This window comes from Lepisosteus oculatus, chromosome 8, assembly GCF_040954835.1.
Source record: "Lepisosteus oculatus isolate fLepOcu1 chromosome 8, fLepOcu1.hap2, whole genome shotgun sequence".
Taxonomy (NCBI): domain Eukaryota; kingdom Metazoa; phylum Chordata; class Actinopteri; order Semionotiformes; family Lepisosteidae; genus Lepisosteus; species Lepisosteus oculatus.
The window spans coordinates 50,142,701-50,159,578 of record NC_090703.1 but is presented as its reverse complement, the minus strand read 5'-3'; the positions used below and the strand labels follow the sequence as shown (position 1 = coordinate 50,159,578).

At 50.4% G+C, this 16,878-nt stretch overlaps 1 protein-coding gene across 4 annotated transcripts; it reads left to right on the top strand.

The window, feature by feature from the left end:
- The first annotated feature begins 430 nt into the window (after positions 1–430).
- On the top strand, positions 431–16,415 carry lnx2b (ligand of numb-protein X 2b). 4 transcript variants are annotated; one of them, XM_069193760.1, is made up of 10 exons: positions 431–677; positions 5,534–6,086; positions 7,634–7,830; positions 8,626–8,822; positions 11,444–11,827; positions 11,923–12,075; positions 13,672–13,846; positions 14,317–14,563; positions 15,342–15,500; positions 16,260–16,415. In XM_069193760.1, exons 2-10 carry the CDS (start codon positions 5,701–5,703, stop codon positions 16,393–16,395), a joined length of 2,034 nt encoding a protein of 677 aa, XP_069049861.1. In that variant the 5' UTR covers positions 431–677; positions 5,534–5,700; the 3' UTR covers positions 16,396–16,415. The 4 variants fall into 4 exon arrangements, with proteins under 4 accessions (XP_069049861.1, XP_069049862.1, XP_069049864.1 ...); XM_069193761.1 differs by having other exon boundaries at positions 5,430–6,086; XM_069193763.1 differs by lacking the exon at positions 431–677 and adding an exon at positions 3,046–3,816.
- Positions 16,416–16,878: the final 463 nt, after the last annotated feature.

Sequence of the window (16,878 nt, the reverse complement as noted above, 5' to 3'; positions counted from 1 at the left end):
ATAAATTCATATTAGCGTACAATAATCACCATATGGAGACAACACAGTAGGGAGTTATTATCGGTTCATATTTAATGTAACATTTAAAGTAAAACAAAATTAAAGTGACCATTTATGGGCAGCTGGGGAAACAATATTTCTTTTTTCCCAGATAAATACTTTTCTTCGGCTTTACAAACGCAATTACTTTCAGTCCAAACTTCACTAATGGACTGTATCCCGGGAATACTGCCGTGATAATTATGTAACGTAACTGTCCATATCATGTAATTTATGTTGCAGATGAATAATTTAAACCAGAACAATTTTTAAATACGAAACAATTCCTGCGAGATGTCGCGACACTGCAACGACATTCCGATGAGAAAAGCGTTGAATGCTGCAATATATTTGTACCGACCATAGGAGGGACGAGTTCATTTGAATATTACCTGGACTGACTTCCTGCCAGAAAACGTCAGATCCTACTCTTTTTGTTGTACGAAACTGGGGGAAGACCTGCGTCTTCCATGAACACCTGAAGTGGTGAAACCTGACGGCAACCGCGACGTCTTTGGACCTCACGTTGTTACAGAGTCGAGTGAAAAGTTTTCCCTGGCCGCCGGAGCCCTGTGCGTCCAGGGACCCGGTTCCGAGCTCTACCTGCGCGTTTGAAGGCGCTTCCGGGCAGCACACAGGTAGGGCGCAGTTTCGGTCTTCACCCAGGTAGTGGGTCGGGTCGGGAAGACACGGTGTGAAACCCACTGAGTCACTTGACAACACGCATGTGAACTATTGTTCAGATTCCCACCGGTCTCGGATGTTGAATTTTAGGCACAGATACCCTTTTCCGGATTAAAAGACTTCTTTTCGTTTGGATTACCAATGTGATTTTTTCCAGATGTGTAATGTAGGAGGCCGCTTCCCCTGGATATTATTTAAACCACTTGTCATTGTCTAAGCTTCCTTTTCGCTACGTGGACTCAGAAATTACTTTCATTTTTTCGTTTCTACAGAATGTGCATTTCTTCGTGTTTAATAAACAGGTGGGTTTGGCGGTGACAGAGGGTTTTTGTGTTCGCTAACCTTGACGCGTCGCTGGTTAATTTATGGCGGTGGGTCTCAGACTTCGCAACCGTGTGAGACCTGTGAGAAACTTAAACACCGCCTTTGTGTCTCGGCAAAAAAAAAGACTAAAGTTGGAGTTCAGACGCGGTGTTTGTGTTTGGGGAGGGGCTTGGTTCTGGGTTAAAAACACGTCACCGGGACCTAAAGAAATGACTGGAACTCGGACCATAACGTCATTGACTAGGCTTATACCGGTGGTAAAATTATAACTGATATTTCATTTTTTAAGATTTTTATTTTGCATGAGGAATTTTTTTAATCAAACCAGGAATCCCCTTCGCCGGCCATTTTGTCTCAGTAATTGAAAAAGATTGTATAACTTAATCAGTACATGCAGTAGAATCGGGGAACTCAAACTTCTGTCCTATCTCGCTTTAAATTACTTGTGTCTGTCTTAGCACTATGATATAATACACCCCTGCTTCTCTTTATGTGGGAGTTGTGTGGTTGTCTTGTGCCCCTTTCACTTAGTGTGCTACTCTGTTGGAAGGGATATTCTGTTCATTCTTGATCTGATTTTTATTCAAGAAAGATTTATTTTCATTCACACGTTTTGTTAAATACATAGATGACATCCCCAAACAGGATTCCCACTTCGAATAGCAGTTGTAGTAGTAATAATAATAATAATAATAATAATAATAAGCTTACTGTAGCTTATCGAAGTGCTTTATCGCAAGAAAACAACATGGGGATGATAGGAGATAAAATGTTAGGACAATAATAAAGGTTTTGAATGTGGGAAGAGGAAAGGGGGCAGAAAAAAGATCAATTAAGTAAAGGCCCTTTTGAAACAGAGGGGCACAACGACTTATTTTGATTTCTACCTAGAGTGGAATCACTTGATTCACTTTTTCAAGTGTGGTAATATATAATGACAAAACAATTTATCAGTAGTTTAATAACGCAAGGAAGTATTTGTGGCTGGAGCCATTGACTTTATTTTTAATATTCTAACATGTTCTGCGTGTGTTAAGGTGCTATTCCCATCTTATTCCTGTCTTACTCAGTCAAAATGCAGGTTTTCTGCTGTTAAAAGTGCTAGCATGTAAATGTGATCACATGCGCTGCCTTTTGGGAAACTGAGCACAGTAAAATACCATACAGGCTGCCAGTCGAATTAAACCCGAGGATTGAAACCAGAACCCAACAGCTCTGCCCCAGCTGTAAAGTCATTTTCAGCGGCTTGGGAGGTTCTGAGAAAATAATTAACTACTTTTCAGATGATAAGGGTGTCTCTGAAGCTTTGTAACTGTATGAAGGGAGTGGTTCCTGAGCATGTGATGTTCGTCAGTGTTGTCTAGAGAGGTGTAAAATGAGCTATGAGTGAGAGTGTGGCAGTGTGATATCAGTTTATGTTGCAGTGAGGCAGGGACACATTGACTACCATGACCAGGAGTGACCAAGTGATGTTGTAATCATTTGATTTCCATTAATACCTGTTATATTCTGGCTTCAGCCTTTCCATGTTGCAGTAGGCTGACGTGGATATGAACGGTTGTGCTGTGAAGCTGCCTGATAGTAATAAGGTGCAGTTTTGTCATGTTTGATTGTGTGCCCCTCGCAGCAGGGAGAACTGTTCTAATAAACTCCTAATAAAGTTAGTAATAAACTTCATTTCATTGAACGTCTTTAAAAGCAGTCGTCTGAGGCCCTGCTCATCCCAGGGGGCCTCCTCTCCGCTGTGAAGGGTCTTATCAGGGATGAGGTCAGCTCCGGCTTCTCTCCGAGCGGAACGGCCCGGCTGCGCAACGCTGGAGCCGAGCCCAGTTTCTGTTGCTCTTGGGTCCAGTTTCCTGACTGGGGACCCCTGCGTGTTCGGGGTGGGAGCTAAGAAGCTGTGGAACCTCCCCATTCACCACGCCCCCCCCGCTCGGCTTCTTGTTTAACGTAGAAGCTGTGTGCGCAGTAGATGAGGCGGCGGAGCCGAGGGAGGGTCAGGGCCTCCTGCGGGTTTCGTGTTCGGACCGGGTGCTGTCGGTGCCGTGCGCGGGGCTGAGCTCCAGATGGGCGGTCAGGTGGGCAGGAACAGGGAGGAGGGAGCTGGTGTGGTGTCTCACCCGGGCTCGGGCAGGCCACCCCCGGGGTTCACAGCTGGCGTGGCGTGGGCGTGCTGGGCCGAAGGGGTTTCAGCCTGAGCAGCAGAGGGGGGCTGGGCAGCCGGTAACCCCCGGCCCCGCAGGGCAGATCGGAAAGCTGCGCGGCAGAGGGCTGGTGGGGCTGACCATGTGTGCCACTGTACCGAATGTTTGGACAAGAACGTAAGAAGCCGGCCAAGCTTCTTACGTTACATGAACAGCTGCTCTCCAGCTCTGCCCAGGCCGAATTCCCATCCTATTGAGGAGGAAAGGAAGCGTCAAAACTGACGAATGTTTCTACGCTCTTGGTTCCGAGAGAATGGCCGAAGGTGCCTGGGTGGAATTCCCAGAGAACAAAGATCCCCTTGGCGCTGGCCGAGCTGCAAATATTTGTTTGAGAGTCGGGAGCAGTCTGACTGACGCACCGTGCTTTCGTCTGCGGGACCAGCCCGTCCTGAATCTGGCAGCTCTGCCACCCACGGTCTTCAAACGGTCCCGGGGCGCTGCGAGGATCCCCCTGCAGCCTGCCCAGGAACTAGCAGAGCCGCTCGGAATCTCGGGGCCCTTTTAATTAAGCACTCAGCCAAGAGGAGGCTGGCTGCATCCTGAGTGTAAATTCCAGGATTAGCAGGTGTGTGTCATTGTCTCGTGCGTTCACAGCGTCGCTCTGCAGATCGGCCTCGTGGGGAGTTATTTGTGTCTGGTGGAAGCAGAAATGTCCTAAAATGAGCAAGTTTGAGCGTGCCTGAATGAGGCGCTTTCTCTGAAGTTCATTGTTTTCTCCTTTCTCTGTGCACCTCAAATTTCTTTAGTTATGAAAAACGATTTTTTTCCTGTAGAGCCTTAGGCAGTGAGTATATAATACGTTTCTTTTAGCCTAGTGAGTTGTTAATTCAAGGATATGTCCCTGATTTTGTTTCAGCCTCTTAGGGTGCATCCTGCATCTTTTCCTTGTGTAGGAGACGGTGTCAAATCCACATTGTCCACACCAACAAATTACACATGGCCAGCGGTTATTTGGCAGACTTCTCTAGTAGGCATTAATTTCCTGTTACTGCTTGTGCCCTCTGAGGCAGGGGCCTTCCAGTGCGCTAGCCACAGACTGCTTGGCCTCTTTCTTAGCGGCTGTGTGCAGGTGGAGAGATAGAGGTTTTCCACTCGGACGCAGTGGCGTGGGCACTGCTAGCCACAGCACCTGAGGTTTTGCACAGGGCACCTCATGGCTCCTGCTGTCCACGTGCTGTGAGGCTCTGGGGTTTGGTTTCGGCTAGCCAGCGACTCAGCTCTGGTTACTAGCTTGCACAGAGCTGCTCTTGTGTACTTAACGTATCTCCTGGCAGTGTCCAAGCCTGGCCAAACAAAACAGCAGTGTTTCTGAGTATTTCTGTTTGATGCTTTTAAAGGGACATGGCTGCTAGCATTTAAAGCAATTCATGAACCATAAAATACCTGAGGTATACAGTAGTATCAACAGGACGTTTTTAACTTTTCACCTGGTGACTGTGGAGACTGAATTTGGCTTCAATAATAAGATAATTTCAGCTGTGTTTGTCACATGCATGTCGTCTGTGCATTCACTTTCTACACCTGTGGAGAAAGTATTCACCACCTGTGCTTGAATAACTTGTTTACTGTACAGCAGACCCAGTTGCAACAGCAGCATTGTTTTACCAGAAGTAGACTAAAGTGCAGTAAATATGAGATTCTGTGATCGTGTTGTTTAAGTATTTGTACAGATTCTCATGAGAAGGCAAGTGCATGCTTTATCTGGATTTGGCTGTGTTTTATGGTTCTGTCAGTATGTTTCAGCAATAAGAGGACAAGCTTATCGATCGCTCTCTCCCTCTAATGTGCTGTCGATGTTTCCTGTAAGTGGGAGACCTATAGATGTTGCTGGTTTTATTTCCCTCTATGAGGTATCAGAGTGCAGAAAGACACTTTCTCAGTGATAAGGCATGCATTCATTATTGATGAGGCAATTCCCTCAAGACAGGGGAAAAACACAGATTGTAAACCTCATGGAAGTCAGCTGATAGGCTGACAGGAGATCACTGGCAGCTGGGATTGGGCTGCTCTTCAGCCAGACCTTCATGCTTTACTATATACGTGTTCACTCCTAACAAATAAGTACTGCTGTTTTTTGTTTTAGATGACTGCGTAGAGTTGAGTTCTTCTTTAAATTAATTTGTTTTGTGCTGAGAGGCTGTCGGTTTTGGAAACCAGTCTGGTTTTCTGTCGTTCCAGAGGCTCGGGGCTCGGGGCAGCTCCGGTGCTCAGGGGGAAGTGAGCAGGAGAAAGTGTGGGCTGGAGGGAGAATCAAAATCTGATCTGCGTGTCCTCTTTCCCAGGAGCCCACGATGACCAGGCCCCGAAGGTAATCGTCTGATCTTGGCTCGGATCTTCTGCGCAGTCTGGATTCCTCCTCGTGGAGACGCCCCCCCTGCGAAGGATAAAGGAATATCTGGTTGCCATTCTGAAAGCGGGAGGATTGCACTTCTCGTCTGTGTTGGCCAACATGACGGAGCCCAAGCCCCCAGCTCCTCTTACCTGGGGCCAGGTGTGCAAGGAGTGCGGCCAGGCCCACGGTAGCCAGGAGAGCCACCTGTACGACTACCAGGATGAGGTGGACGACGAGCTGGTCTGCCACATCTGTCTGCAGCCGCTTCTGCGCCCCATGGACACCCCCTGCGGACACACCTACTGCTTCCAGTGCCTCAGCAGCTTCTTGCAGGAGCAGGACTTCTGTCCCGTGGACAGGCAGCGGCTGCAGCTCCCGCAGTGCCGCCAGTCCAGCCTGCTGGTCAGGAACCTGCTGGACAAACTGACCGTGCTCTGCCCCTACCACAGCTCCTGCCAGCAGAGCATGCAGAGGTGTGAGCTGCAGCCACACCTCCACAACAGGTGAGGAGCGTCACTGTCTCACCCTCTTCTCTCCTGTCTCTGGGCAGATATCACCTGCAGTTAATGAAGGGGGAAAGGTTGCTCCAATAAGGCGTTTTCAGCACTGTAGAAGTGCAAACAGAGCTACAGGTCACTTAGAGGCATGGGTGACCTAATCATGTGCTCTCCACAGGGTCACGGGTGTTTTGCAATGCGGTTAAACATTTCTCAACTATGTAATGTCTCTCTGTTCATTTAAGCCTTGGCTATCTCACTCCACTGGTTGAATTTTAACATCAGACAGTTTTCTGAGTACTTGATATTGCATGTGGATTGGGCTGTTTTCAAGAGGGGTTGACTGGTGGAAACATTTAAGCAGAACATTTGATTTTAGGGTAGAGAGCTGAGTTATGTACCCCCACCCCCCTTAACTGCTATAGAAGTTTAAATGGCTTTGTTAATGTCATGGCAAACCTTTTTCTGTGACTCGTGCAACATGTAAATAAAGGTGCCATAGTGGTTTTTTGCTGCTGGCCCCTGCTCCTGCTAAAGAGTGTGTTAGTCGCTTTTAGAACGCCGTCTTCCTTTCGTGTAACTCAATTATTCTGACATAAACTGAAAACTGGATTTCTACAGAGTTTGGAAGTGTCGTGCGTAAGCCTCTCTGAGCTAAAATGGAAGTCTGATGCTGTGTGAGTTTGTGCAGGTAATGAATACAAATGGATCCCAGACCTTAGAAAAGATTGGCATCCGGTTATATTTCCTTAATATGTAGCCTGAACGTGTGCTGTTTCATACTGGCATCGCCTCCTATAAGAAAGCTCTTTTCCTCCTCAAGTCCTGTAGCCCAGCACATTGCAGGCTGTACCTCAGTTGGTTCCCTGATTTCTCATTACTCCTGGTGGTCAACAACCTCTGGAGTGCCGAGTCGTCATCTGTTTGCCTTTCCAGATGACCCAATGCACTCGCACGTAGGTGTGTTGACAATATCTCCCTCCCCCCAGATGAATCAGTAGGATCTCTGGTTACTACATGAGGCTCTGCTGCAAGATGATTAATGGAGTGATGGTCTCTGACGTGCCATCTCAGATGAAGGTTATTTTCAGCAGATTTGCTTGACTGCAACCACAAAAGACTGGGTACTGCTAAGAAGAAAAGCGAGTGTACAGTAAATGAAGCAATCTCCTTCGTGTAAAAAGAACCCTTTTCGCCGTGGTTATATGGATATGGGCTATGTACTTGTCATGGGAAGATTGCATGTTCGAATCCAAGGTGGGGCAGAGCTCTTGTATCCTTGAGGAAGCTGCTCCCATTAATACCCTGTTGTTACATGGCTACAGATCTTCATCCCTGAGGAACAGAAGAACCTGCGAACTCTCAAAGATCGAAGGGTCAGCGCAGTTACAGCAGTAATTCTGGAGCCTCTCGGTAGATAAAGCAGACACATGCAGTGAGTGAAGTGTCCAGGTTGGGGGGGAGGTGAAGACGCATCATGCAGTTTGGAGTGTTCCCAGCGTATCCAGAGCTGCACGGCCTCACGCCTCGGTGTGTCCCGGCGGCTCTTTCAGGTGCCCAGGCTTCAGGAAGCTGCGCGAGGAGGCGGAGCGGAGGAAGAGGCCCCACTGGAACGAGGCGAAGTCGGTCAAGTCCGAGGGGGAGCCGGCGGCGGAGGCCAAGCCCACCGCGGCCCCTCCCAGGAGCCTGGCGCCGCGCGGCCCCCCAGAGCCGGGGCTGGTCAACCCCGCGTTCGAGGAGGGCGAGGACGGTAAGGGGCACCAGCTCACCTGCTCACCTGCTCACCTGCTCCCTCTCTCCTGTGCCACACTGGCTGGTGGGCTCAAAAAGCTGCATGGTATTTGGTGGTCAGAGAAAAGGGGGGGGGAAAGTCTGTGAACATTTAAACTTTAATGAAAGTGAAGCAAATCATTACCTAAAGGTGTAGCTGCTAGAGTGAAGCAGATTGAACTTCTACTTGGTCACTTAGGCCTCGGAGACTGCCCAGCTGTCCCAGGCGCAGAGTGTGGGATTTGTGTCGGCTGGTTTGAGGCCTGTGTCTGGGTTACAGGTGTTCTCTTCTTCGAGTGTCTAGCCTGGCGGTGCTGGGCTCTTTCAGTCCCACACACAGGCAGCCCATTGTCTGCGCACAGTGAATGGGAACGTGAACCCTGCATGACTATCTAACCACAGGCCTCGTGTTTGAACAGTACCAGAGGGCCTTTCCCACCTGGTTACAAGAGTGCTGATCAAAACAGATGAGGTCAGAGAGAAGAAAACTGGTCCTTCCCAAAACTTGATTTTCTGGGATTTCGCTGAGTAACTGCCACTCCCTCATTTTTCATTTGTAGGTCTTGGGGAGGGGGGGGCGTGGGAATGTACTGCTGGGCTTTTTAACTTGGTCGTTTCTTCCTTCACTAACACCCAGCGAACTCCATGTTTGGCCCTCTTTCCTTCTGTGCGTCTGCTGCTTCCTCCTGCTCCCTGCTGGAGGAGACTGCGCCCAGTGGGCGTTCCCGTCTCCGTGTGTCACCGGACTCCTTGGGGTGGGGGGGGCTCTTTCCAGATGCGCCCCAGCGGTCCAGCTTGATGGCCGAGACAAGCGTGCTGGAGATATTCCGGGAAGAGCCGGAGGAGGCCCTGGGGATCCGGATAGTGGGAGGGAAGGACACGCCCCTGGGGAACATTGTCATCCAGGAGATCCTGCGGGATTCGCCGGCGTCTCGGGATGGGAGATTGGCTCCTGGGGACCACATTCTGGAGGTAAAGAGCCTTTCAGAGGCACCACTGAGGTCATCCTCGGTGTTTTAGCCTTTCGTTTGAGTAAGAGGCTCTGTCGGCATGTGTCGGCCGCAGAAGAACGGGTAAATGTTTATTCCAATGCTGAAAGCTCAAGACAAACGCAGCGTTTCGGCTGTAGAACACACCTGAAGAAGTAATGAAGGAGTGAACCCTTGTCTGTTCTGTCTGAGCCTTTAGCCAGGTGCCAGTTCATTACTGCTCAGGCAGCTGGCGTTCTGATTCCACCTGCGCTGTTGAAGATGGGTTGACTTGTTCCGTCTAGAGAGACATTTTAAGGTGACGGGTGCATGTGTTGTTAAAGATGCACACAGCTTCACACAAGGCAAGAAAGTGAAATTCTCCTGCCAAGCTGTTGTTTGGGTAAGCGCTTACATAAGTGATCGAAAGGTGTGTTCTAGCCTGCAGCTGTTGAGTGCTTCTGTGTGTCCATTCATTATCACATCCTTCCTCATGCTGATGCCACTGGTGAGATGGTAAGAAGATCACAGGTTTTTCCTGGCTGATGGGTAATTAGTGGTTTGTTTCACCGGTTCAGGACCTGAAAGCAGTGAGCTCAGATTGTAGATGTAAAACAGAATCGGAGGTGCCTGAAGATTGTACAAAAGTACGGCAGCTGATCATAGTGGAATACAGGCTAGAGCTGACCTGCTGGTGTGGACAGTTTCTCTGTCCATTAAGCAGGACAGGCTAATTAGCACGAAGAATCTTCTCACTCAGGTTCCTGAAAGCAGAAACTCTGGATGGACAGGTCTGTGTTTCACTGACGCTTACTAAAGGTGAAGAGCTCGGTACGGGGCTTCATCACCCCTGAAAATCCCTCATCAGCAGCTCTAAGGCTCATACTGGCACTATTTAATAAACCTGCACTCACAACACCACTAGATTTTGTTACCGTGTTGACGTTTCCTGCTTTCAGTTTATAATGTCAACCAGTTTTTTTCCAGCATACTTGGGGTTCTTGTCACGAATCACGTGATGTTCAGCCTGTTAAAAAGAGGGAAATTATAATGCGTTATGACAGGATTTGAAATCCTTGAAGAACATGGTGGAAGCTGACCGTTTATTTTCCATTTGTAATCGCTGTTCCCCCTGAAAGTTATTCTTTCAGATTTTAAGAGCTTCTGGAGGCAGTATCGTATGTGTTTCACATTACTTTAGCCACTGTTTGCTCACATTGCTACTTGCTTTTCGCTCCTGCTGGCTGTGCTGGAATGCGGAGGTGACAGAATGGGCTCAGATTAGTCTCAGGAATTCTGGCTTGACGAGGCCCGAGCACTCTCTTTGCTTTGTTGGGTCAGGGTAAGCGGACATGTGCACACATGGGTCTCGCTGTGCTGGCAGCAGGAATGCCAGCTGCAAGATGCAAAGCCTTTTTTTTCCCCAAAACCTTTGTAAGCTGCTGTGAGTCCTGTGTGAGTAAACCGAACCTTTGTTGCACAGGTCTTTAAACAGAGGCGTTCAGAGCAGGGATGTCCTGTTTTAGAGAGTATTTGAGATCCATGTGCTCTTCCTGTTACTTTTGACTAGCCATACGTGTTTTATTCATGGGTCAACATGAGCCAATTGATTGAATAAAACAAAAAAAGCCTTGTATGCAAAAGGTATGTTAACTGATCTGAAGAAAAGTTCCAAGTGAGAGAAGGCCATTCAAACCATCTACAGTAGTTTGTTGGCTTCCTCTCAGGTTATCGACTTCAACAACATGACTGGGTCTCTTTTCACGTCCCCTGCAACTCTTTGCGTAACAGGTACCTCATGTTCTCCATTTTAAATGCTCTTCCATGTTTCCACTTGCTTTCTTGTTGGTGTATCACAGCTGATATTGAAGTCTGTTTAGCTGAACTTGGAGGATTATGCGTCGCACAATTTAACATAGCATCACTGATTTAAATTATACACTCTTCACTATCCTATAATTTCTTTATCTCTTCCCCATATTGTCTAGAAACAGCAAATATCTGTCTGTATGTAACGTAGTGCAGTTATCTACTGTTTATTAAAATGCGTCTTCCAGGTGTTTGCACACTTTTTTTGCTCTAAATCGTTTTTTAATTTCCTTGGTAGCTTCTATAGTGTTTGCCAGCCCTCCTTCTTTGGTGTCATGATCAGACTTGTCGTGAATAATCCTTCTACTATACAGATGCTGATCCTCTGGTTCAGTTCTACTTGTCTCCTTAACCTCAAATGTCCCGTGTTTGTTTCCAGATCTCCTTATATAGCAAACCAGCTCCAGACACGGACTATGCAAACATTACGCTCTGTGTTCATAATACAAAGCTTCACTTGCTTAGCAGCAGCACGATGTCTGCAGTAATCACTTAAGTAGGGATCTCGTCATGTTGTGATCGTGCCATGCTGACACGCCCTGATACTGATACTCGTGTAACGTCCTGGCTCCTAGCCAGAGAACTGATTCGATTCCAGTGGCAGGTGCTCCTGTGGCGCCGTGGGGCCCTGGTTCTGCAGTCTGCTAGCAGACGCTCTCCTCCTGATGCCTTCACAGCGCTCTGCGGCTGCTGTGGTCTGGCCCAGGGTGAATGGGGAGGGGCTGACTGAGGTGCGGCCTGGGCTGTGTCTTCCAGGTGAATGACGTCAACGTGGCCAGCGTCCCTCACGGCGAGGCCATCTCCGTCCTGCGGCGGCCCTGCGCCTCCCTGCGCATCACGGTGATGCAGGAGAAGGGCTTCTCCACCCGGAACGCCCGGCCGGAGCTCCCGTCCACATCGCCGCCCGCCCCCGCCCCCGGGACCGTGATCCAGGTGGCCCTGCTCAAGAGGGACCGCTCCGAGCCGCTGGGCATCAAGCTGATCCGCAAGTCGGAGGAGCCCGGCGTCTTCATCCTGGACCTGCTTCCAGGGGGCCTGGCGGACAAGGACGGCAAGCTGAGGAACAACGACAAGGTCCTGGCCATCAACGGGCACGACCTGAGGCACGGCACGCCGGAGAGCGCCGCGCAGATCATCCAGGTACGTCTCCCGTCTCCCGGCGCCCCGTCGGCCGGACTCGTTGTTGAGCGGCGCGCTGGTTGGCAGCCGGGTGAAGGGTGGTCTCGCTCTTGCAGCAGAGCGAGGCGCGGGTGAACTTCGTCGTGATGCGGCCGGCCGAGCCGCCGGGGAGAGGGGTGGCGGAGGGCAGCCCGGGCAGCGAGGGCGCCAGCCGCGGGGCCAGGAGGCCCGAACCCCAATACTACAGACGCCGATCCATGTTCCTGAAGGTGAGCACGACGGGGACCTAGGGGAGCATCTTGCCGATCGCGATGTGTGACACGGGAGCAGGGCCTGAAGGGCGGAAACTTCCCCCCCCCCCCCACAGAGTCACGAACATCCGTACATGAGCTCAGAGCTCCGAGATGTTGTGGTATCTGAGGCATGCAGGCACCGGCCTGCGTCACAGCAGACTACGGACCTCTACCTTGCTTGTTTTGTCGCCTTCTGAGTGAAAGCCGAGGTGTTCCCTGTCATTTGCGATTCAAAAAACAACTTGATGCACCACTAACAAGCAAGAACATACAGAATGCAAAAAAAAAAAAGTGTTGAATAGGAATTTGTTAGCTAGATTGGGAACTGAACCACCATCTGTAATATAAATCCTGTATGGGAAATGCTTTTCCGACCAACCGATTTACAAACCCGTCTGTGAATTGGTGACTTCCTGCATGACTGTTTCCTAAAGTTGATCGTTTTACTGAGTCTGTGATCGAGAACTGCTCCGTGGCTCAGGAAGTTTGATAGTGGGGTTTGTCACTCATACGACCGATATGATGTTGCGAGATTGTAATTGTGGCCATTTGGAGTAGCGGTCCCAGAGACGGAAACGGTTACAGGTGAGACTTGTGCTCTGTCTGGAAGATATCCTTCCGAAACCCTGTCTCTGCTCCTTCATGCTCGTAAAGACAGCCACTGGGACAGCAATAGTACTGAGGTTCACTGTGTCTGGAGAGCAGTGCTCCTTAAGAGCTCAGGGGCGGGGCAGCTCAGACTGAGTCTGCCTGTGATTAATGCTGCTCTGTGTTATTTCCTCTGGAAGCATTTGAGATGTGGTGAGCTGAATACCACAGATACCACAGCCTTCCTCCGCAGGGGATGCAGAAATGATAAGGAAATTGCCGACTTCTTACAATGGAACAGGGTGAGAGGAGGAGGCCGAGCACTTCAGAGCAGGCTCGTACCTCAGCGGCAGAGGGGGAAAGCGCTTTGCGTTACTGCTTGCTCATGATCAAAAGGGGAGTGGCGGCGGTGGTTGTTTGTTGTGTGGGTGGGCAGAGGATCAAAGGATTCGGCAGTTTGTCTTTGCCTGCAGAGCTCAGTGCTTTGCTGGAGGCTGGACTCCCCTGCTGGGCAGAGCGTGGGGCCCCTGACACCTTTCTGCCCTCCCTCTCGGAACCCTGGCTCCGTCCAGCGATGGAGGAGCTGCAGGCTTACTCGCCTGCACGCGGCGCAAGAGCTGCTTGTCGAGTCCCGCGCTGCAGTCGGGGGCGTCTGGCCGAAATGCCAACAGCCCGGCCCTGGAGCTGCTAAACGTTCTTTGGGCTGGAGAAAAATGCAGACGAGAGGTATCTTTCCCAGGCAGGATATTTAAAGCAGCAAGTCCTGTTTAGAAGAAAGCAAACACGTCGGTGATTAGTACTTTAAAATTTGATGATGTCGTTATCAAGCAGTTGACTTATGAGCTGAAAACCCAAGGTAGTGTTTCGGCTCTAATGAGGTCAGCATGCTTTCCCAGCTGGCCCATCTCTGCGGCGGCGGGGGAGAGGCGTGGTGGGGGGCGGCGCTCTGAGCCTCGGCGTGTGTGCGTCTGTGTCTTTGCTCAGGACCCTCCGGGGGGATTCTCCAGCCGGGAGAAGACCGTGAGCCTGAAGAAGGAGCCCCGGATGTCCCTGGGCATCACCATCTCGGGGGGGCGGGACAGCCGCAGCAGAGTCCCCGTCTACATCACCAGCGTCCAGCCTGTCGGCTGCCTTCACCACGACGGCACCATCCGCACGGGTGAGAGCTGGGGCAACAGGAGCCGGTCGGCCCCGCCGGCCCGTGTGATTCGTTCGTAGCTAATTGATCCCAGGGTCTGGTGCAGCAGCTTCTTGGAAGAAATCAGGGTGTTGGATTCAGCTTGTTCCATATTCCCACAACCTTTTGTGTAAGGAGGCTCCAGGTGCTCAGTTATTAGCCATCGCTTTTTCTCTATAAACAATCTGATTTTCTTAGAAATATATTTATTGCTTAGCTCTAAGAGCACTTCTTGGTTCCATCTTGATGTCTTGACTAAGGCGTGGGTTGAGGATAGGATTGCATCCCATTGATTGTAGCTTTTGCCAGTCTTTAAGTTTAGCATTTTTAGGATGTTCCTGCTTGATAGGCTCTAGCATGTCAAGTTTTTGGGTTGAACCTCTCTCTGTCCCACGATGGAGTTTTCCGGGGACGAGAGAGATGTTTGCACGTGTGGCCTGTCCCCCCCCCAGGGGATGTGCTGCTGAGCATCAACGGGGTGGACCTGACGCAGCTGACGTACAATGAGGCGGTGTCGGCTCTGAAGGCCCAGGCCAGCCAGTCCTCGGTGGTCCTGAAGGTGGTGGAGACCCTGTCTGGGGATCCCCAGGAGGAGGAGGGCAGTGACGAGGAGGGCCAGGAGGACATGGAGGTGCTGGAACCCCGGGATGAGGCCATCAGCTGGGTGCCGCTGTGGACCAGCTGGCTCGGGCTGCCCAGGTGAGGTGAACTCGCCCCGGGCCCCAGGAGCACATTGGAGACGATTTAGCAGTTTCTTCATGCTCGGCCAGATTTGAGTTTCTTTTTGATCCCTGAATAACTTCTTCCACCTTTTCTAGGGAAGGGAGTCTTAAGGCAGTCGGCACACCTCTTGTGTATTGTGCAGTAGTGGAAACAGTAAGGGCTAACTGTACTCAGCCCCACCATCAGTGCAGATCTTTATCCAAGACTCGTGACTCCTCATTAATGCATTTTATCGGACACCTGCATTTTAGTAGACCATTTTATCGACCAATCAATTTTTAGAGCTTCACATTACCGGATTTACAAGAAGTCCTTAATCGAATCATATAATCACTTTTTCTTTTTTTTTTTTTTTTTACAAGAGGAATGAAAAGTAGTGTGTAAATGTCTCTGAACTTCAGGAAAAAAAACAACAACTTTGTTAGCCGTTGTTGCTGGAGGGGCTCAGTGTGGGGCGTGTTAGAGGTGGCTGTCAGATCGCTGTCTGGTCGTCCTGGAGCTGTAGATTTGATGGCACCGGGCAGGAGGCTCCTGCACTTCAGTGCTGGATGACGTGGGTCCCCTCCTTAATGTGAAGGACTCAGAGATCCTTCAGGGCGAAAAGCGCTGTATAAATGCAAGGATTTCTCATGATCGATCCCTTGCCTTTGCGAGCGGTGTGAATCTGTGTGTGGAGAGAGAGGGAGGGACAGAGAGCTCCACTTTCTGTAACAAAGAGGCCTCCGGTAACGACGACGCTCCTTCCTCTTTCCAGCCACCTGCACTGGTGCCGCGACATCGTCCTGCTCAAGACCAGCAGCGAGAGCTGGGGCTTCAGCATCGTCGGGGGCTTCGAGGAGTCCAGCGGGCACCAGCCCTTCTTCATCAAGACCATCGTGCCGGGAACGCCAGCGCATTTCGATGGCCGGCTGAAGTGAGTGTGGCTCTCCCGGCCCCGGCCCAGGCTGCCCTGCCCGTGCCGACTGGCCTGCCCTCCGCCGGACGGTGCTTCTGCTCTTGGGTGGACTCCCGTCTGGGTTGGGCTTTTGTTGATGAGGGAAGTTTGCGAGGTCAGGGTCAGAATCTAAAGTAATACAAGCCATCTCCACACCTGAAGACGGCTCCACAGCCAAAATGGTGTCTCTCTTTCTTTTCCCTTCAGCATGGAATAAACATTTACCTGTTCCTTGCAAGTTACTTTTCGCAAGCAATAAGGGTATGAATCATTTTGTGAATTCATTGATATTTTAGGATATTTTTTTTGCTTTGTTTCCTGTTTGTGGCCCTATGTGCAGCAGCATTACTCCATTTTCGCACCCTTATAAGAGACCTGTGAGGTCTTGAGGTTTTTCTTTTTGCCATCTTTAGTTCGGTGTAATTAAACCAGTGTCCTTTTGAATGCAGATTGTAGAAGCATCTGCATTAAGGTGAACAGTGTTCGAACTGTGAGTGGAAGATAAGAGCTGTTGAAAAGGAGAGAAGACTGTGTTCTTTTGAGACTGAGCAACATCTCTCTCTTTCTCCCTGCATTTTTCTGTAACAATAATTATCTTCAAGGCCAGATGCCCAATTAAAGGTTTCCTGCAGCTTACAGAAGGAATCTGGGAGGGTGTGTCACGGGATTAAACAGTCCCCCCCCCCCCCAGCAGACATGTTGAACGCACTTCGCTGATCTGCCTCCTGCCGTTCGCAGGTGCGGCGACGAGATCGTGGCAGTGAACGGAGCCGCCACAGGAGGCATGAACAACTCCTCCCTCATCCCCATGCTGAAGCTGCAGAAGAACCAGGTCACCCTGACGGTGGTGTCCTGGCCGGGGAGCCTCGTGTAGCGCCCTCTGCTGTGGGAGCTGTGGGAGCTGCGGGAATGACCTTTGACCTCGGACCTGCGTCCGCCAGCAGGGCCCCGCGCGCTCCCGCTAAAGCAAGAGGAAGTGACGTTTCCCCCCCCCCACTGCAGTTGCTGTTTTATCTGGCGGCTTGTTTGCACATCATCCCTCCCCCACCCTTCACCCCCCTTTCCCCCCTTGTCGTTGGGAGACCAGCAGAAGGCTGTGTTGCAGCCCTCCGGCGGCGGGACGCGCTGGGGACACCTGGCCTGCAGCGTCGCTGCGTGAGCGCAGCTGTGGGCTGTCCTCCCCGCGTGCTGCGTGTCTGGGTGGACAGGGGGGAGAAGACTCCGCTGTGAAGCATGAACAACCCAGACCTTTCTTTTTTTTTTTTTTTTTTTTTGAAGGGTTTGGATTTTTCTACGAGTTTGTGTGTCCGGCGATGGTAGAATTAAAAATCTTCTCTGATGTTTTTATGGGCCGTGC